The sequence below is a fragment of the Balaenoptera physalus genome, assembly GCF_965194825.1.
Source record: "Balaenoptera physalus genome assembly, chromosome: 3".
In the NCBI taxonomy this organism is placed as follows: domain Eukaryota; kingdom Metazoa; phylum Chordata; class Mammalia; order Artiodactyla; family Balaenopteridae; genus Balaenoptera; species Balaenoptera physalus.
Genome location: NC_138890.1, coordinates 42,826,896 through 42,848,901, shown reverse-complemented (window position 1 = coordinate 42,848,901; position 22,006 = coordinate 42,826,896). Strand labels below are relative to the sequence as shown.

The 22,006-nt window shown below is 41.9% G+C and overlaps 1 protein-coding gene across 7 annotated transcripts in view; it reads right to left on the bottom strand.

Annotated features, from left to right (window-relative positions):
- The window catches only part of EBF1 (EBF transcription factor 1), a 393,420-nt gene extending 371,624 nt beyond the window's left edge, over positions 1-21,796 (bottom strand). For all 7 annotated transcript variants that reach the window (XM_082453917.1, XM_082453918.1, XM_082453919.1 and 4 more), the window contains exons 1-5: positions 21,525-21,796; positions 19,175-19,331; positions 18,548-18,611; positions 17,833-17,888; positions 7,179-7,252 (exon numbers count right to left, since the gene is read on the bottom strand). In XM_082453917.1, coding sequence (XP_082310043.1) covers positions 7,179-7,252; positions 17,833-17,888; positions 18,548-18,611; positions 19,175-19,331; positions 21,525-21,658 — 485 coding nt within the window. In that variant the 5' untranslated portion in view covers positions 21,659-21,796. The remainder of the gene's footprint in view (positions 1-7,178; positions 7,253-17,832; positions 17,889-18,547; positions 18,612-19,174; positions 19,332-21,524) is intronic.
- Between the last annotated feature and the right edge of the window lie 210 nt (positions 21,797-22,006).

The following is a 22,006-nucleotide window of genomic DNA, read 5'->3' as shown; positions in this document are numbered from 1 at the left end:
TTTCAATCTCTCTAATGGGCCACGCTCAGTCTGACCTCAGGCCCAGGTCCGGGCAGGCCTCCGGGCCTGGACCGCTCCTCATCCAAGCCCTGCCTAGTTAGCCAGCCTCTACCCCCTCTTTGGGCCTCAGCCTCTAGGCTCCTTCCTTCCTCAGAGAAGCTGGCCCTGACACTTGATAGGTTCCTCTGGTTTTTCCTTTCAGGGCATGAAACACAAAGCAAATTATATACTTACATATATATTTGCATATTTTTTTGTCACTGTCTCCTCCCACCCCCTCCCCTACTAACTCATATGCTTCATAAAGGAACACACTGTCAATTTTATTTACCTAATGAGTAGCATAAGGCCTGGGACAGAATAGAGAAGCTCAAATATTGGTTGGTGGATTGGATGACTTCATGAATGAATGTCATGTACTGGGGAAAATACAACCCAAGAAAACAGGAAGGTAGCAGATAGAGGAAGCCAAGCTGACCCTCTGAGCAGACACTGCTGAGGAAAGGAACGTTCACCTCCACCCCACCCCATACGCCAGACCACCTCCCCAAGCAAGGGCCACACTAGGCCTGAGATTTGCCCTGTGCCTTAAGCACTCTCTTCATCCCCTTAAAATAAAAATGCCCTGGAGTGCAGCCAGCTGAATCGAAGCACAGCCTAAGTGAGAACAACCCCTCTCTGCTGTGCCCCCAAGGGACCCAGGGAAAAAAGCAGATGCGAAGAACAGAAGTGTAGAAGGACTAATAGAATAGGAATAAAATAGGGATAATGAAGAAAGGAAAACAGACTAAAGGGCTGGAGGTCATTTATCATTTACAAAACCTTATACAAAGTATGAAAAATAGCCCAACAGGTTTCCTGCCTCTCAAGTCATGTCACTGCATCACGTAGTCATCACCCCCAAAACGGGATTCTTGGGCTCTGCTCTGCGTCTGGGGTGGCAACAGAACAGTGTCTACAGTTTAAGCCCACTTTTAAAATATATTCATATACACATATACATATATGTGTGTGTACATATATACATGTAAATATGGAACTGTGTGCAGCATTAAAAAGAACGAAGGTGGGTTTGTACACACCATCTCGGAAAGACGTCTACATCATATTATGACCTGAGAGAGCCAAGCTGCAGAATAGTATGTACGGTATGGTCCTACTTCTAGGAGAAAAAAAGGAAAGACTGAGAGAGAGGGAGGGAGTGAGGGGAAGAGACAAATAGTTTCACAAGCCAGTTCATACCCTCACTTCACTCAAATTTCTGCACAAAGTGACAGCCTGCAAAAGCCCTTCCCTGACTACCCCCAGAGCTCTCTAGCCCCTCATCCTGCTTCACTTTTCTTCCTAGCACTCATCACATTATATTTTATATTTGTCTTCTTATTTATTGTCTGTCTTTGAGTACAAGGGCCTTAGACTGTTCTGTTCATCCCTGAGTCCCCAGCAACTAGAACAGACTGCAGCACACAGTAGGCCCTCTGGAAGTATTTTTTGAATGAATGACTAGAAACTTCAAAGAAATAGCCTATAAGGAGTGGAATAAGTGGGGAAGTATAGAGGATATATATTTTGTTTCTGTACTCCTGCAGTCTTCTGCTTTGTATTGTAATATTATTTTCCTATCAAAAGACTAAAAATCAACTGCAAATTGGGGAAGGAAGGTCTTCCTTTAGGCTGAGCTGGCATCTAAGCCCCTGAAGCTCCCTAGTTCTAGCCCAGAGCCAAGCAGAGCAAGGACCTGTCTTCCTTCCCTGTGATGGTCTTTCTTGCCTTCTCTTTCCTCCCTTCTCCAAGCTGAACTGCTCCCTATGTCCCTCTACTGAACTCAGAAGGACTGAGAAAGGTGGGTACCAACCACCACTGTACACAAGGCAGGCATTAAGCAAGAGGACAGAATGAAGGGAGAACAGATTCACTTGTGTTTAAGGCAGGAGAGGTCTTGGGCTGAAACAATACAGTACATGGAACAACAGATGCAAAAGCACTTCAAGGGAAAAGTTACCAGGTTAGCAGAAGAAATTACAGGGCTAATCATGTCCTCATTACTGTGTGACTGATGGACCTTCATCCCTTCAAATGCTGTTCTTTAGACTCCTACTGTGTTTGTCAGGCACTGCACCAGGCACAGACCTGGCATTTGCTTCCTAAAGCAGGAATCTGTCAGGGGGCTCGGAGTCTCCTCATTTGCTTTGTCACAGAGCTGGATTCCCACTACTTCACATCCCTTCGCAACCTGCAACCCAAGTGGCAGGAGAGCAATGTGGCCCATCACTGGAGTGGGGACCCAGCACCTGGTGTCCTACGTACACTGTGGACTCAAAACAGCAGCCCTTTCCCCAGCAAGATCGTGCATCCCTCAGACAAGCTAGTCCAGGGAAAAGCAAGCGTGTGAATTTCTTCCTTAGCAGCATGACACAGGTGGCATCTCTCTAGTGCACTGACACATGGCTTCATAAATCATGGCAAGAAACATATACTTGTTTCCTGGTCATGAGGCCTGCAGATCCTCATCTTAGGGACATGGAACTTCTTCTCAAGTGGAGGAAAGCAACAGCTCCATCTCTAAGCTTTACAACAAAAAGCAAGATTATCTTACCCATTTAGCCAAAGTGGCTAGAGAATGAGATATATGAGTTATCTGAATAGTCTGATTAATAGTAATAAGCTCATTCTTTCCCTCAGTTAACCAACATAAGTTTTTCCATTCTTTAAAAAAAGACACACTCCTTCTTTTCTCTTGAGTTGGTTTCTTCACTGTCCAGCTGTCCCCTTGCCAGAGTTGCCGTCACTCCTTGCCACCTGAACCCCATAAAAGCTGGCTTCTGGGCCTCAGCGCCAACTTGAATGTCCTCTCTTGAAGTTCACCAGTGACTTTCTGGTGCTTTTCTCAGTATTCAAGTTTATCTGGATCTCCCTACACTTACTACATGGATGGCTCCCTGTCTTTGAAACACCCTCCCTTTATTTCTAGGCTCTGTATGCTCAAGGTTCTTTTTCCTAATTCTCGAACACACTAAATAAGATGGTTGCCCAAGAACGTATCCATGGCCTCTTCTCTTTCTATTCACCCATCCTTGTCAATCCCATGTAAGCCCATAGCTTTACCTTGCACCTTTGAGAAAAGACCTCAGAAGTTGGTTATCCTTCGCCCTGACTCTCTGCCCAGCTCCAGGCCAAAGGCCCACCATCTGCAGACCTCTCCCCGGAGAAATCCTGCCTGAACTGCCAACAAATGGACCAAAACGCTCCTTCATGCACCCTCTAAAATCCAGGTCCTGTCTCACCTTCCTCCCAATCCCTGCAGCTAAAACCCACCGGCAAGTATCTCTTCCTTTCTCTGAGCAGCTGTGGTCCTTGGCCTCACCTCTTGTCCCTGTCTACCCTTCCTACAGTGCTGTCTAGTTATCTGTTTTATGGGTCTCATTCTCCCAGGCTAACCTGTCAGCTCTCCTACTATAGGGGCCAGTCCTCTTTGGCTCTTCATTCCACTGTGCCTTGCACATAGCACGTGCTAAAATAATGAATGAAATTATACTTAACAGCACACCTAGAATGAACAAAGCATGTTAACATTTTAGTAGACACTTCCCTTCCTTTCAATATTCTCTTACCATCTTTCCCTTTGAGCAACTCTGTGCCAGGTACTTAACTAGGCACTGCAGATGTTGCTACTACTGCTCCCACTACTTCCACTGCTTCTATTAATATCAATACTGATACTACTGCTGCTACTATTAATAATGACAATAGACATTCGGCACTTACTATGTGTCAGGTACCATGATAAGCATTTATCGGGATCACAGCATTTAATCTTAACAACCACCCTATGAGAGAAGCAATAGTTTCTCCCCATTTCACGCATGGGCAACTAAAGCAGAGAGGAAAACTGGGTAACTTCTTTGTCTTCAAGGAGCTCTTAGTCCAGCAAAGAAAGACAGGCCTTGGACACACAATTACAATGTGCTGCATGCTATGAAGGAAAAGCGCAGGATATCACAGGAATGCATAATAAGGGGACCTCGTTCAGGCCAACGACCGGGGATGCTTAAGTGGGAATCTGAAGGAAAAAATGAGACTAAACCAGCCAAAGAGGAAGGAAGAACAAGCCATATCAAGGGACCAGGCTATAGCCCTGGGAGCTCATGGTCCACAATGTTAGGCACTGACAGTGGGAAAAAAATGCCTTCCTAAATACGGCACCCATCCCCTGCAATTGTCCTGTTCACTGGAAAGGGAGAAAATCTGCTTTGCCCTGCCTGGGGGGGCTGGGAACTAGACTCACCTACCAAGCAGAGTTCCTATTTTCCATTCACATTTTAAACACAGGATGTGGAGATGCATTTATAATCAAATGCTTTGTGGAATGAATCCTGCTTTTAAAAATCCTTCATGGGGCCATACTTTTTAAGAGCTTAATCACCAAGTATTAGCAAAATATAATAATGATGATTTGGTATAATAAATTCCAGTTTACAAAAATGCAGAACCTCTCCCAGAATTCCATGGAAAGAGTTCTATGCCATCAAGTCAAAGGGGTTTTGTCTCAAAGAGAGACAATAATAACAATCTCATGGCAGTAAGTCCTTGAGACAGCTCATGCAATAGGGTTACCCTCTCAACAGAACAAAACTGATTTTTTAAAAATTTGTAGCCACCTAATACACAATTGCCTGGTGTTTATTTTTTTATTTTTCTTTTTTCTTTGATGACAACAAAACAGAATCATCCCAAGCCCTTTCCTGTCGATCTAAATTCTCTGTGTCTCCTTCATCTGTAGCTCCAACATGCTATAAATATACCTCTCTTGTGACATAAACACAAAGTTTTATTGTGCCGTTAGCCTTGATAGAAAGCACTGCAGAAAGTTCTTTAGAAATTAAATATCTAAAACAACCTATTTTAAAATCCAGGGCCCTCACTATTTCATGTCTGCAGTGAAGAAATTTCATCTTGGGGAGAGCAAGCTGTCTTTCACACCATATGGTTAATGGTGGTGCATAGCAATTAGCCAGGCTGATTAATGGTGAACAGACTCTAATTTTATGCTTATAATTGAGCCTGCATTTGCACCCCTGGTGCAAATTCAGCACATCCCAACTTCCACTTACAACCGGCAAGAAATCAAGAGAAATAGGATGGTGTGAAAAGTGAGAATTTTTTTCCTAAAGCCCCCTAAAGAGCATCAGATTTGCAATTTAAAAGACTGTTAGCCACACAATAGATGACAGGCTTGTGTAATAGGGTCATGGCGGCCTGGTAAACAAACAGTACCCCTTACACATCTATAGGCAGCCAGGAAAACCGTCATCTGTAACATTAGTAGGATGACATTTTGAATATGGCTCTTCCCTCTTAGCCATGCAGTACAAACATCATTTGCCTTCAGTGGCTTGAGAATTTTATTTTTTGCTATTTTTATGTTTCTAAAAAAATAGAAAGAACATCAGCAGTAAAGCACATCAACCAGCATCATAACGTACTTTGGACCAATGAATTTTAAGAACAAGAAAAATATAAATTGCATTAACAGAGTGTAGGCTTGTGTGTGAAAGGCATAATATAGCTTAAGTATTTTAAGAATAATTTCTAGCATAGTCCAAACAAGTACAGATATGAGATACAAATCTATGATTTATAGATAATAGTTGGCCTATTGGTTGAGATCCATCTTCCTGTCTCCTGTTTGCTGGAATCACATGGAACAGAATATGGAAAATTCATTCTAACAACATGCTAATTGTGGGAAGATAAAATAGATATGGCTGGAAAAATAGTAATACGAAGGAGGTCATTTTTTTAATGCTTTTCAAAATGATTTTACTCATTTTATTCTGAAGAGTGCAGCTCAGCTTTAGCTGTGCAATTGTTGTATACAGTATAACACTAATTTTGCCTAATAATATCTTCTAAGAAATCCATGACCATAGTTTTGGGTTTTGTTGCTGCTTTAAAGTTAGAGAAAAGCAACCTGTTTTCGGAACAATTAACAAGTTTTACAAATCACTAAAGTGAAAACCTGTGAAACTCCTGTATATTTTAGAATAATATATTAGTATGTTTTTTAAAAAGGAGAAAAAGAAATTTTTACATACATACATATTATAGATACAGAAGAAGTTACTACTTGGGACTTCACTAAGGAAACACATTAATCTCTTTTCTATTTTATTTCCACCTGTAGAGTTTTCAGATTGCTTTCCCCACAAGTCCGTGGGCAGCAAATAAACCCACCCATGCCGAAGCAGCAGCTGAAAGTCCTAAATGGTTTGGTCAGTAATAGTCAGGAGACAAGCATGCTTTGTGCCAGGAGAGCCTGCGTGGCTAACAAACCAATTAGTAGCCCTTCCCTGATGCAGAGTGTCATCGTCATGCTTTATCCAATTACTCAGAATATATCAGAAGCAAAGTGCCAGTGTTATTTTATGAAGAATTAGAATCCTAAACTGCAAGTTAAAAGGCTGTTCTCTGGTTTACTCTCTCCCATGTGGAGGGCTGGCTGAGGCCATGGAAGTGAATGTGGTCTGCTTGCCTGGTTTCAAACGTAGCTTCAGACAAAAATAAAGATACTCATTTGTGGACCACATGAATGTTTATACCTTTCAGTGACTCATCTTTGCCATCCTTCCAAAAGCTCGCTACATTTAAGAAATGTTAGCTACATTGTCATAGTTATATAAAAGGTAACTAAGATTAAGAGATCAGATGTGGGGTTTGTGTGGGGAGGAATGATGCCTATGTACGGATGGTCACATTTTTAAGTGGAAGAATTAAAAAGGGGAACTATAACTTTCAAGTCTTATCCAAACAGAGGTTTCTGCTGATATCAATGGAACTCTTATTTTACTAGCAATGCAGTTGAGCACATATATTAACACTAAAAGGGTTATATTGTATTTTACTCGATTGAAAGGAAAACGGGGCAGGCACTGCTTTGTGCCCATTAACAATGTGATATCAAAATGGAAACGTATGCCTTTTAGGATGAAATCTAATAAATAATTGAGAACCACTGTGATGCCTGACACTTTACTACCAAATACTCACATCTACCAGTTTTTAGATTGTCTAACAGAAGATAAACATATACCCAAAAATAGACCTGAATTCTCCTAGATTTGAGATACAAATTCATCTTCTCTTTTCTAATTAAAGGGAAAGAACAAGGTATTTCTTACCTGCACATGATTTCGTGTGTGAGCAAGACTCGGCACATTTCTGGGTTCTTGTCTTGGCCTTCATACACTATGGCCTGTAAACAAAGGCACGATTTGAGCTAAGAATGGAACCAAGTAGCAGAGGACAAACTACCACAGTCGAGTTCTTGACCATTCACCACCGCCGCAAGGCCAATTAGCTTTCAGAGCCAAAGGCCTCACTGGGCTGATTGTTTTAAGACAGCTGTTAAGGATCAACCCAAATTGAGTGGAAGGGGATATGTTCCTCTTTGTCCCATCAACCACCTTATTATAACACACATCTTTGGATCCTTGTATGAGATGGGCTTCTGTCGTCAAGACAACCACAATTCTCTCTTCAATTCAGAATAAAAATAAATCTAATCAATGGGGAAGGAAAAACCCAGAAGGCTTAGCAGATTGAGATACTAGTGATTTAAAATATAGAAAAGCACATGGATTTTATTTTTAAATGATTCGTATTTGTCGCCTCATTTTACTACTTCCAACTCCAACATGTAATATTCTAGAGGTAAGTAGTAGAAAACAAGTGAGGGTATGGTTAATGAGTCCACTCACTGTCTTGAGATGATTCATCAATCAGGGGAAATCCTTCCTGCCTACAGGTTGAAAACATGTGCTCTCTGGGGTGTATAACCACCCAAACAGTAATACTCGCCCGCATATGCTGGGGGAAGGGCAGGGTTGGGGCGGGGGGAGTTAAGCCATAGTTATCTCCCTCAACTAAGAAGAATTACATCTGACTCTTAAAATTTGTTGGAGTCCCAAACTACCTCACTGGCCAAGATGTTTTTGTCTGTTTTTAGTAATATGTGTACAAACATTTTCCTTAAGGTCACCAGGAAGTTTCCTTGAGACCTCTGCTTACTGGAAGATCTACATGTTAACACCTGGGCCAAAGAAAAGCTCACAGCTATGGGTAGAGCAGTGCTCTGCATGGGGATACATTTTAACTAACTTAACAATGTAGCACTGCATAGTACTAATATAACACAGCTTCAAATTGTTAACAAAATTACTTTCACACATTCAGATAACTCTCAATTTCTTGGTGATGAAAGTACTTAAATTAACCAGAGACTTTTTAGGATACACAGAAACTGCAGTAACTAACTTATAGTTGGCTGGAATGTGCTTGTTTATGAACCTGAGACTTTTAGAACTGTAAATGATGGAGGACAGCTTATGACACTATGTGTGCAGACCTTCAGAGCAGGCTCTGACTTTGTTACCTAACTCCATTACAAAACAAAAATTGCAACAAATTAAAAAATGACAAAAAGTACCTGCATAAGGAGAAAACATTTCTCTACCATTGGCCCATCAAAAGCATTTTTATGGTTAGCCTGTTATAACCCTATATTTTTTAATGTTTTATTTTGCCATAATTTTAGATGTACAGAAAAATAGTAAGGATATATAAAGAATTCCAAGATACTCTTTACCCAGATGCCTCAAGTGTTTACATTTTAGTAAATTTGTTTTATTCTTCTTTCTTTCTCTATTTTCTTTTCCTGAACCATTTATTAGTTAACTGCAGACGTGCCCTAAATACTTCAGTATGTATTTCCTTAAAACAAGGAATTATCTTACATAACCATAGCACAATTATCTGAATCACAAAATTAACATTGATACAATACAATAATCTAATGTAAACATCTGAGACTCACCAAATACCCAATAATGTCTTTTATAGCAAACAACAACAAAACCAATACCAATCACTGCATTCAGTTGTCATATCTCCTTCAATAAGGAATATTCCTGAGTCTTTGTATTTCATGACATTGACATTTTTGAAGAATATAGGCCAGTTATTTTTTAGAACATCCTCAATTTGGGTTTGTCTAATGTTTCCTCAGACTTAGACTAAAGTTATGTAATTCAGGGCCGGAATACCACAGACATGACGCTGAGTTCTTCTCCCTGTATCACATCACACTGCAACTAGTTCCACTAATGCCAGTGAACTCTGACCATTTGGTTAAGGGGGTGCCTGCCACCCATCAGAGAGCACAGCCAGATTTGTGTACTGTAAAGTTACTACTTCACTTTAAGTAATTCATAACTATCCTCTGGGGAAATCATCTAGATTATGTTAACATCATATTATGACTTAAATTTTCACCCATTAGTTTTAGCATGCACTGATGATGCGTTCCTGCAATCTTAAAAGACCTTTTAAATACCCAGGAAGTTGCTTTACTCGAGAAAATGCATTAAGTAAATTGAAAATGTTTTAAAAACCAAAACTTATATCTGCCTGCTTTATTTACTGCAATCACTGCTTTAAAAAATCAAAGAAACACTGTAAATAACTGATTAGATCTCATACATGGTGCTAAAAAATTCTATTATGCATTTCTGAGAAATCCTATTACCACTACATGTTTTGTGTGTTCTCTTAATACCCCTGAAAACCTGTTTCAACTTTAGTTTTCTGTCATGCTAAACTAATACAAATAACTTGGTGAATAAAATTCACAGGTATTAATGGGGTTTTCCTTCCTGTTTAAAAAAAAATTGGTTTTGGGAGGAGAAAGGAGTATCAATTACATCAGACCTTCTCATTTTGACTCTTTCTAGATAATACCAATATTATTTTTTACTGAGGCTGCTGGTTCCACTGAAATCAGTGGGCCCATGATGATACTCAATTAAAGATATGCTGCAGTGAAAATATGTTGATGCCCCCCCCTCAAACAGTAGATGACCCATGGTCTCCCAGGTATTCCATGTTTTTGTCTTTGGTGACTGAACATCATTTGTTGAAGGCCCAGGGCCTCCGTAATACATCTCTACCAAATGTCAACCTGCCACTTCGCTTCTGGCAGCAGAGTCAAAATGGAGAATCTTCTCTACATCAAGCATAGGAAAATGAAAGCATGAGTTTGGATTTGCTCAGAAATAGTTAAACTCTGGGGACAGAAAGAAGCATGAAGTTTCTTCTGTCCCTTTCCTTGGGGCCTCAGCAGAACAATACTTCTCAGCACATAAACACAGATAAAGAAGTGCTTGCTGCTTCTGTGACTTCTGAAATAAAAACAAGTGAAACAGAGAGTCTTCTCCCTCTCCTAAGGAGTAGAACTAAAATCCTGGAAATAGTGTAATCTAGAACCTCAGTGTAATAGAGTTAGCTACACAGTGAAACTCTGTCAAAGGCAGCTCCACCTCCAGCCTCGCCTAAGCAGTTTTTGTTACTGAAAAAGCTTGTTAAAACACACACACACACACCACACACACGCACCACACACACACACCACACACACGCACCACACACACACACACACGCACCACACTATTATATAAAAGTATGGTCCAAGAAATCGACATTCTGATGAGATCCAACATAGGAAAACAGGATAAATCTATTTTGATGAATGTCTCCGATGTAGAGTGTCAACAATAAAACAGACATTTTAAAAATGCCTACAAGTTCTCCCTCCAGCTTTCACACATACCACATCTCTACCCTGTACATTTCGCACACACATCAAGACTGGTTCACAGTTCAGCAAACCCAGACTTCGAGCCTAAAAGGAAAGGGGTTCTCTAACACCAGCTTAGGGAGAAGTTTCTGCTTGTTTTCCCAATTTAAATATGTGCCTCTTTGGGGTATGAGTGAAGCTCATTGAGGCCAGATCAGTTGGGAGATCACAGAAGCATATAAACAGCACTGACTACTTTAAGTGAAACCATTTTAATAGACAGCTGGTTTAGGACCTAGACAATGGAACACCAAGAAGAAGGCTTATCTTCATCCTCCATAGTAAGTCATGTGTCTGCTTACTGGGAGGAAGGTAGTCTGCTGTGAGAGTGACAAAAACAACAGCGGTTTAAAGAAATCAGTGTGTTCATCAGGAGTAAGGATGGGAGGCCTGTTACAGAGATGGGCAGGAGGGGGAGAGAAAGCATATCAAATATATTATTTAAATAAATGAATTGATGGTGAAGCAAGTTGAGGTTTTAACCTAAGAAACAACAAAAACAACAACAAAATACAATATCAAATGAAAACGATGTTTACATTAATCCTGCCAATGCAAATAAATCCCTTAAGGTGGCAGGAATGCTTGTACAGGAAAAAAAGTAAAAGAATAAACAGCACGAACTTCATCTCAACTTTAAAAACCTAGTGAAATTGATAAACAAGTTGTCAAAACTTGACATATTTGGAGCAAATTTATTCTTCTGATATACTAGCCTCCCTTTTCTTAATGTTCTCCTCTAATGAGCATAATGAAAATATCACAATTATTTTTAATACTCTGTTGAGTTTCTGATTGAGGGTTTTTTCAAAAATAATTTTTTATAATAACAAAAATGAAGGAAAAAATAGGAATTGTTAAACTTTCACATCCTTACACAACAACAGTGCCAGAAGGTTTGTTGTGAGAGGATTAAATGCCATCAGTTTCAAATGCCCAATTACACATTAACCTATACCATCTTTGAAAAGAAATCAATCAATAGAAAATATCTGCCTTTGTTGCCACTGTTTTAGAAGGCATCTTGTGAATTGTGGTTCATCTCCACTTTTCTAAAATATCACTGGGTCTTAAAAGTTAATTGAAACTTACTATGGATAAAGACCACACAGTAAAACAAAAAATAGACAATGAACTTACACAGGGATCACACTTCAATGGGATGCCAAAAGAAATACAGAGAATTGAGCACAGTTTTCTTTGTTTACTTTTCTAATAATTTTAACTCTTTGCGTTCCATGCAAATATAAAACGGGCAAAGAGAATACTTTTGACTTTGGTTCATTAAAATCTGAAAGGTTTTTAGGAACAAAATGTTTTCATTAGGAGTCTTTCTTGGTTTACAAACCAACAATCAGAGACTTGTCATCATTAATTTAGAAAGACAGAAAAAGAGAATGAAAGGAAAGAAAGAAAGGAAGGAAGAAAGAAAGAAAGAAAAAGGAAGGAAGGAAGGGAGGAAGGAAGAAAGGGAGGGAGGAAGGGAGGGAGGAAGGAAGGGAGGAAGGAAGACAGGTAGATAGGTTACCTATAACTAACAAAAACTCTTAATTTTCCATTTAAGTCAAAACAGTAACCTTGAAAATACATCACTCTTTTTTCCAAATACAAAATAAAAGGCCAAACCTAATTTGTCACCTTAAAGAATACATTCATGAATGTACAAAGTATCTCCTTCAACCAGAAGTAAAGTGTCCTATAAATACAGACTGTCAACACGACTTTGGCAGCAAATTACCAAGAATCAAAACTAATAAAAAAAATATGAACACCTACATTATCAACATTCTGTAATATTAATCATTACTTTCGACCACCGAGTTCCACTTCTTGCCATTTAAAAAGAAAGTGTTAGCTAATGCGGTTCGAGAAATTTCCAGTAGGTGAGGGAGCCTTAGTTAAAAATTAATCTGTGCCAAAGAAAACACTACAAATTTGACGTTTCATAAACAATTGTGTCAAACAGCAATCCAAAATTAATAGTGAAATAAAATAAAAAATTATTTTGCTTCAATTAGCAGCTTAGCTACTGGTGAACAAATTACAAATATGTAATTTAAGCTCAGCAGCTAAGCAGGCCTGTTTGCAGAACTGAATTAGGAAAGTTGCAAAGGAATGATATCATATTCAGTATGCTGTTCAGTTACATCACAGCACTGAATAAAAAGAGAATGTGTACCAAAAGCAGTTAGCTTCAGAATGCATCTTTTGTGTCTCAAAGAAATAAAATCTCTCATATTATTCAAACACCAAGATAAAAACTGAATCATTCTAACAATATCATGCAATATTTCTTTTTCTAGCAGTAATAAAAGATATTTTACTCATATGATAACTACATTTACATCTATATTAGTAGATACAACTGGCTTTGTCAACTCAATGGGGTAATAATAGTAATAATAGTAAAATAATAAAAGCAGCTAATTTATTAAGCACTTAATGTATGCTAGTCACTGTTCTAAGCACTTTCCATGTATGAATTCATTTAATTTTCACAACTGAGCTTCCAGGTAGGTGCTACCATTACTTCAATTAGTTTCCCAATGCTTACATATTCTAATAACTAAGACCAACTCATTCTTGCTCAACAACTATATAAACAATTCACCAACATCCAGACCCTCCTTCATTCCTCTCAGCAATATAAGTAAAGACACAAGAACAGACTATCTGTGTAGTCATACAAGTTCGATAAATGCATCACTACTAATACGTTCATTTTTAATGCTGTTCAAACATTCACATGGAAACAGCTCTAGCGTAAATATCCCCGAACAAATGGCTGTATATTATCCAGGAGGGAGCAGTTGGACCGCCAGACTGGGAAAGTACTAGGCCATCTGGCTCCGGCAATCTCTCCAAAACCATCAGCTTTGTTTTCACCCCCAGACTCCAAACAACACATTTTCCACTGTGATGAGTTTACATTTTCCCAAACACAGGTCCTGATCATGCATAAAAATCCCAAACTTCTTCATTCCTCTATGTGCAAGGAAATTCAAATCACCTGCATTTTTGACATGTTACCAAAGAAGAGAGAAAGCTGCTAAAATATGGTTCCTAACTATAAACTTGCACTGTCCTTTTTTGTTTGTTTCCCCAAATATATGAAAGAACCTCTCTGCTGGCCTAGTTGAATTCCTTAGGAACTTATTGATACACTAAAAATGTGTTTATCTACCAATGAAGAACCATGAACAGAAAGGGTTGTTAATCAAATCTACGTAGCTGTGGCAGGCTATGATGAAACAATCAATCGGAAAAAGTGCACTTGCATCAATAACTTAAAGTACCGGGAACATCAAAACAAATATATAAAGATTAGCTGGAAAGAGAACTATGACAGCAGTTCTGATTATTGTACCTTAGACTTCCCACTGTGCTGGGACTTTTTAGGGGTCCCCTCACCATATCACCTACCTTCAAATCCATACAAACAAGGATTATGTGACTATTATTTTTCCCTTTCCAAAAAAGAGCTTTTGTTTGGGGGCAGGGAATGTTTTGTTTTTGATAACTTTATGGAATTTGGTACTCTTTCTTTGAATTATAAAAATGTCCCTTTTTTCAAAGCAAGATGGTAAGAGGGCAGGTAAGTTAAAGGTTTTTTTTAAAAAAAAAAAAAAACTATTTAAAGATAACTCACTGAAGCAATCACAGAATGTAATTATATCTCAAATACTACAGGAAATTCTGAACTGAGGCACATTAAAACTCAGACCTCTCGCACTGAGTTCATTTGAGTTTCTGCAGTAGATACCATTTCTGGATGCAACAGCCATAAACTTCTGGATCCTACAGGCCTTTCTGCATGCTCACTAATGGGATACCAAAAACAGCAATGACAAAAAAAAAAAAAAAAAAACCCTATTTTTAGTCCAGCTAAACTTGGTTTTGCAAAACCCTTCCCAAAAGCAAGCTTCTTATTTTCTAGTTGGTGGACAAATATTTTAAATATAATTATATCCTTAGTGTTTTATAAGAAAAGCATAGGGATAAGAGGGCTCAGATCCTTACACATTCACTTCTAATAAAGCTTTCCCTTTCCTGGTAGAGTCCAAAATTAAGAGTCATTACCCCAAATAGTGTAATGAGACACTTTGTAAAGGTGTGAAATACTGTGTCATACCAATACATCTTGGTTGATTGAGTACATTTCTGTTTGATCTCAATGCTGCTAACTCCACCCAAGATCACGAACATTCTATGAAAATATAAAGTGCACAGCTAGTTTTGAATTTTGCTTGCCAAAGATTCCCTTCAAGTTTTAACCCCAACTTCTGAGTCAAAGATATGACATCACATACATAAAGCTGCATCTCTGATGTGAAAAATGTTACGATAAATAAGTACCTAAGAGAAGACACTTGAACTCTGCTTAGATATTCCCACTGAAATTTATGATGTTATTAGAACTCATCACATCACTGAAATTATTCCATTCAGCACTCTAAATATCAAAATCCTGAGTCTATCTACTTGGAAGAATTTCACAGGGGAAAAAAAAGTAACCGTTTAATCGGTCACCTTATGTCAAGACTTACTTCTGATTGAAGGGGTCACTGCACACTTAACTAAAATAAAAAATTTAAGAAACTTAAAAATCAGACTTGGCATTTAATTATCACAGAATAATTTCAAGCTAGATGAGAATCCACTGTTTTACTCATCAAAGCTAAAACGTAATAATTATGTCACAGCTAAGGAAAGTCATGCTCTTCACGCTGATCTGCTTTTTGAAGACTATTGTATTAGCTGTGTACACAAGAAGCTAACCTACTTCCCAAACTCTTACAGCACATAATCAAGGAAAAAGCAACCGGATAACAGGCAGGGATTGCCTTTCAAAGTAAAAGCTACAGAGAAGGCATTAGACAACTATTATGAAAGCAAACAGGTATGCCTGGAAAAATCTTTTTTCTTGATATTTTTAGACTAAATTCAGATAATTATTACGCCTTTTTTTCAGGTCACTCCCCACCAAAATATATAATTGCCTACATTTATAATTTTAACTTTCAGTGAGATGTCACAGTATGGCAAGTAACTCTCTTATACCTGCTATTACTACACTATATCTTATTCTGGTCCCACTCCCACCCCCACCACCGATAGAATTTATGAAACCAAGCAGTCAAAGAATGCCTTAAGCTATAGCTTTTCTTAAGCTCTATGACCTTGTTAGTAAAATGATATTAGATGTATTGCTTTATAAAAATCAAGATTATTCTTCCACCTTAGAAGAGTGTGTAAAGTCAGTTCATCTCACAATGGGAAGATCAATTCTTGTGGCACTTTTGGTTTAAGGGGCCTAAAATAAAGTTTTGAGAGAAGTTATCACGTCAAACATGTCCTAATTTTGTCCTCCTTACAACTGTTCACTTCATAGAGTTGCCGATAATTTAATATTTAAGTGGCCAATGTTTCACAAGCAGACAGGTCTTACATACTGGTTTGTGGGGAGTTTTTATTCTTTAAAAAATAAACTCTAATAAGTACATAAGATATATGTATTAGAATCATGCTTTCCCTCTCCCCCTCCCATCTTTTGTTTCCTCTGATGGGAATGGCAGGAAAAGATACCCAGGGTATCAAAGACAATTTTTTAAAAACAAAACTCCACTTAAGACATTTTTGTTTTGATATCATTTTTTTAAAAAGTTACTGAAATAAGGCTTTTGCATTTTTTGCTTGGCAGGAAAAAAATTTAACAAAATACAGAGCGTCCAAATCAAAGGGAATTATCCTATGTAATGATCAAAACCAGTATAGTAATAATAATAAAAAACAATAATAATACCAGGAGTAAAAGCATAAATGTGTGTTTACTCTGAACAATCAACTAAGAAATAAAACAGATCTTTAAGAAAGTCAAATATTTTAGGCTAATAACTTGAAATAGTTTTCAAGAGATATGTATTTATCATTTTTAAAAATACATGTCATACCCTCATGTTTTTTACTTGGTTCACAATGAAATATGAAGGTAATAATTACAATTAGCTGTTATTAAATTGGTTCTTGCTGAGTAGATTTTAAAACTCTCAACAGCTTATTAACGTGCATTTTGTACAACATATTTAAGCCATGGGTATCTAAAAACAATTTTTAAGTATGCATGTATACTCTAATTTGAAACCTTCCAAGCCAGTATCTATGAAAACTACATCCCTTATTTTAAAGGGAATATTTTAAAATCGCAATCAAGCAAACCAGTTTTAACCCTCTCACTAAATTGGTGGTTAGTACACAATGGGTAACTTTTCTCTTTGTTCTGATTTCTTTCCTGCACCCAATAAAACTGTCTTCTTTTTTGTCACGAAATCCTCCAACTACCTAACCAGATATTTAATTCCTAAACTTTTTCTTAAAATTAAAAAGAAAAAATGTTCCTGCCCCTCGTAAAAACGTCAGACCTCTTTTCTGACTCGGCTCATAATTGTATCTTTTAAACCATAACTCAACCTTAATGTATACTGCTTGGCACCCGCGTGTTGGGAGCTTAAGAAAATGCCGTCTATGTACCTTTAAGACCACAAGCTCACTCATGCTGCCTGGCTTCTTGCCAAACTTGGAGGCAAAAGCAGGAGGATTTTTACAAAATATCTTCTAACAATTGTAGCTCCGTCTTCCAACACTACCACCACCACCGTCTCTTTTTTTAAAAATGTGTAGAGTGGGTCAAGTGCGCTCTCAGACCATCTCACCATTTCTGGGGAAGCTGCCTTTGCCCCTCCTCACCCGCTTCCTCTACCTCTGCCTCCCGGGGGTGGCCCTGATGGTTTGGGTTTCACAAGTTCAGCCCGATCTGCACGAGGGTCTCTGGGCACCTTTGCGCCCCCTGGGGCTACCCGGCCGGGTCAAAGGAAGTTCAGTCCATATTCTCCCCACGCAGCACCCCGTAGTCTTAAATCACAAGGTCTGAATTTCCCTTATAAAGAAGGAGCCGTCGAGCCATCTCCTCCACGCGGCGAGTCAACGTGCTTTTGGGCATTTGGAAGGCTGCCCTGAGAGCGCGGTCCGCCCTGGCATTGAGAGTTCGAGTCCCAGCCCTCCCGCTAAGGAGTAGCCAGCTTCTTGACTCTCCCAAATTTCGCGGCCGTAGAGTCACCCCGGCGGCGCGAATTTAAGAAACTTACTTGTTTTGTCATGGAGTCAATGAGGCGAACGTAGAAATCCTGCTCCGTCCTTATTCCTGGGGGAGGGGCGGGGGACAGGAGAATTAAGTGAGAGAGGATCTGCAGGAAACAAAGAATGGGGCTCCAAGGCTGATGGAACTCCGACTGTCCCGGAGAAGCACAGCCAGGACCCCGTTCCCCAGTTCCCGGAGAAGGGCCTCTGGCCCAGCCCGAGCGCATTTGGAAGGCAGCCCCACCCCCAAGCACAGCAGCTGTGAATAAGAATAAGAATAAGAATAAGAATAAGAATAAGAATAAGGCGGACCCCCACCTGGGTTCTCTCCCTTCCCATGGCCGGAGTCCCTCTGCGTGCTCTCCGGGAGCCACCAAGGCCCTGATCGCTCTAGCCCCGTGAACTCAAGGGACTTGGGCATGAAGTCTATGCTAAGCGGAGGAACCCGGCCTTAGGAAGGGGAAGAAGAAAGAAAGCAGCCCAGCGGGGGCCAAGGCGCCACACCTGGACCCAGGTACGCGTCCGCTAATGCGGCCGCCCTCGAGCCACTCAGGGCCTCCTCAGGTGAAACCTCTTCAGGCGAAACTTAGGAGAGGCTGGTTGACCCCGAGGATGGCGGACGACTGAGCTTTGCTCCGGGTTCTCGTGCACCTGAAGCTCCCCGCGCCCCTTACCCTCACCCGGAGCCCCGGGGTGCCGGCGCAGACCCGACGGGAGCCTCACCATTGCTGTAGAGGAGCTGGAGCCGGTAGTGAATCCCGTTATTGGTCTTTTCGCTGTTGGCTTCCTGGGTTGCAGCAGGACGCAAAGACACAAGAGACGCAGGAGAGAGGTCGGCGTGAGCTAGTGGACCGACTTCGAGGCAACTTTCCCCAAGCAGGGACCCCTGGCCTGGGAGACGGACAGGCCCGGGAGCAGCAGAAATTGCGGCCAACTGTGATCCCTCTGCCGCCCTCCCGACCCTTACTGCTCCCTCTAACTTTCTAAAAAATTCCGTGGGGCTCACACAGGCGATCCCGTTCCTAGGGCCTGGGGGCTCGAGCTTGGGCCAGCAGAGGCAGGAGCCACGCGTGGTCGCGCGGTCGAGGGCGGGCTCATCCCCAGCGCCCTTGACTCTGGAGTGCGAAGCCGGGCTCGCCTCTCTCCATCTTTGGGGACTCAGCACGAACTTTTTTGGAGCAGAACCTCAGGAACTAGGAGTCCGGGTTCGCCCAGAACGGGAAGTGGCTTGGGGGACCCCACGCGGGAGTGTGTTATGGATGCTTTGCACTCGCGAGGAGCTCGCCTCCCGAAGCGCCTGAGCCTGCTCCCCGGCTGGGGGCGAGGGGCAGCGGCGCTGCGCCCACTTACTTTTTCCTTCTCCACGAACCCCACAAAGGCTGTCCTCTCGATCTCCACGGGCTGGCCCTGTCTGTCGTAGAGGGCCAGGACGAAGTGGAAGAAGTTGGATTTCCGCAGATTGGAAGGCGGCTGCTTCTCAAAGTGAGCCCGGGCCAGACCCACCCCGCTGCGGCCAAAGACGCACAGTTAGACGGCTAAGCGGGACAACAACCGCGACCGCTTGTCACCCCTTACACACGCGCGAACCCTCAAACACCTTCTCTGCCCCCAAAACGCCCTGTGGGCTCCCTACGCGCCCCCTCAGGCGCCCCAGGCCCACCCGGCGACGGGACATGCGTGCTCTCGCCTGCCCAGTCCTCCCCGCCGAGGACCTGCGCGGCCCCCGAACTCGACGAAGAGGTGTGAAAGTTTAGTTTGGGTTTTGCGCAAGAGAGAAAACGCTCTACGCGTTTACTCCGACCTGACGCGCGCTGCGTGGGGAGGAAGAAAAGTAGCGGTGGATGAGGTGAAGCGCGATCGTGGAATAAAGCCGGTCGTTTACAACTTAAAGGGAGGGTGGGCATGGGAGTTGGTTCTCGCCACCCCTTCGAATGTCCCGTGGGCAGGTGAGAATGGATGGGGAACATGCTCAACTCCTCGCTGCAGCAACCATCCTCCGGGAAACCTCATGTGCCGCCCCCCCCCCCCAGCCCCCGGCCAGCCGCGGGTGCCCGGCCTCGGGAAGCCGTCTGTCCCCACCCCCCAAATAAAGCATGTGGAGAAAAAGGATCTGCGGGTGGAACTCAGAGCAGTCAGGAGTGGTCGCTGTGGGAAAGGGAATTGGGTGTTTTTTTAAAAGACCTGTCCTGACAAAGTTTCGGGGTTCCGAAGAAATCCTCACACCCTTTCCAGAAATCCTATGGATAAGGGCTGACGGTTGAGCGCGCCCTCCCGGGGGCTGGAGCCTGGGGCGCCAGGGGCGCAGGGCGGCCACTGACAGCCCGACCTGCCCGACACAAGGGAGCGCGCACACACACACACACACACACACACACACACGCCCCCCCCCCACACACACTTTCGCTTCTAGCCCAGTTACCCAACTCACTCTCACTACCAACCACCCCCATCCTTATTATCATCGGGGATGGGAACAGTGTTGTGGACACTTGTCCCCAGTCCGGAGAAGATGAAGATGATGTAATTAGTCATCTTCATTCTTCCCCTTCCGCCCTCTCTGGGCCGGAGAGAGCATGGAGCCACCAGATCTCCCATTCCCCCAAGCCCAGCTGGTGGCCTAAAAAAGGGGGGGGACCATTTCTCACTTGGGACCAGGAGTCCCCAGAAAAGGTACTGAGGGTGCCCAGGAAAGTTCCCCCAGGTCAATCTCCAAAAGCAGTGCCTCTAGGCCATACAGCCTAGCATGCAGGAGCTGAGAGTGGCAGAGGGGCTAGAAGGGGCCATGGTCATAAATGGTGGGGAAGACTTTTAGGAGACATCAGAATTAAAGTTAGGAGTTGCTGTTCTTCGGATGGACCAAGAAAAACTGAAAGCTAAAGGGAGAGGGAGGGAGAACCAGAGAGGAGAAATAAGAGATGATTCTAGGGGGAAATGGAAAGAGAAAAGGGGAGAGAGAAGGAGTTAAGAGAAGGAAAAAGAGGAAAGAGGAAGAAAGGGTAAAGAAAGAAGAGGAAGGAAAGAAGGAAGAGGGAAGGAAAAGAAAGGGGGAAAGAAAGGAAGTAAAGAAAGGAGGAAGAAAGGAACGAAGAAAGGAAGGAAGGAAAAGGAGGAAGGAAGAAAAAAGGAGGAAGGAAGAAAAATGGAGGAAGAAAGGGAGGAAAGGAAGGAGAAGGAAAGTTTTTTAAAGGGGGGGAAGAAAAGAAAGAAGAAAGAAAAAAAGGAAGGAAAGGAAGAACGAAGGAGAGAAAGGAAGGAGGAAAGAAAGAAATAGAGAAGAAAAGGCAAAGAAAAGAAAGAAGAAAGAAAGAAAGAAAGAAAAGAAAAAAAATAGGAAAGGAAAAGGAAGGAGAGAAAGAAAAGACAGGCGGCCTGAAAAGAAACAGCAATCACAGAAAAACACAGATATCCAACATCATACTGGTGAGACGCCTCTTCAGGCTTAAAACAAAATGAAAACAGTCACAGACCAGGCAGGGAAAAGTGCCGGTAAAGCGCGGGCTCCTCGCAGGCAGCTCCTGGCTCTGCGGCCGCAGGCAACCAAGACAGAGCGGCCGGGGAGCGCGGAGCCCCGGAGACGAGCAGAGCCGAGCGGCAGACGCAAGAGCGCGGCCCGGCCCCGCGGCGGCGGCTTCCGCTACCACCTCCCGGCTCTGCTGCTCGCGGCTTGCCTCCCCGGCCGCGGTCCCCGAGCGGTACTCACCTCTGCGCCGCCGTGTTGGCGTCCAGCACCCCGGCGCCCTGCATCCACGTCCGCACCGCGTTCATGCCGCTGCCCAGCGGCTCTTCCTTCATGCTGCTTCCACTCCGTTGGATGCTTTCCTGAATCCCAAACATGAAAACAACCTTTTCTTGTGGAAAATCTCCTCCCCCTTGAAAATTTGAAAAAAAAAAAAAAAAAAAAAAGGAAAGAAAAACGCCAGCCAGAGATTTTTTTTTTTTTTTTTTGAGTCGTTGAACTCGCGCTAGAAGATCAAGGCGGGCTGGAAAGCAAATTTTTTAAAAATATAAACCTTCGCTCAAAACTGAGCGATAGCCCGAAGGAAAAAAAAAAAAAAAAGGAGAGAAAAAAGGAAGGGAAAATCCAACAAAAAGACCAAAATTAAAAAAATAGAGATGTATGCTTGGCTGTTGGGGGTTGTTTGGTTGGTTAATTTTTGGTTTGGGTGCTTTTTTTTTCTTTTT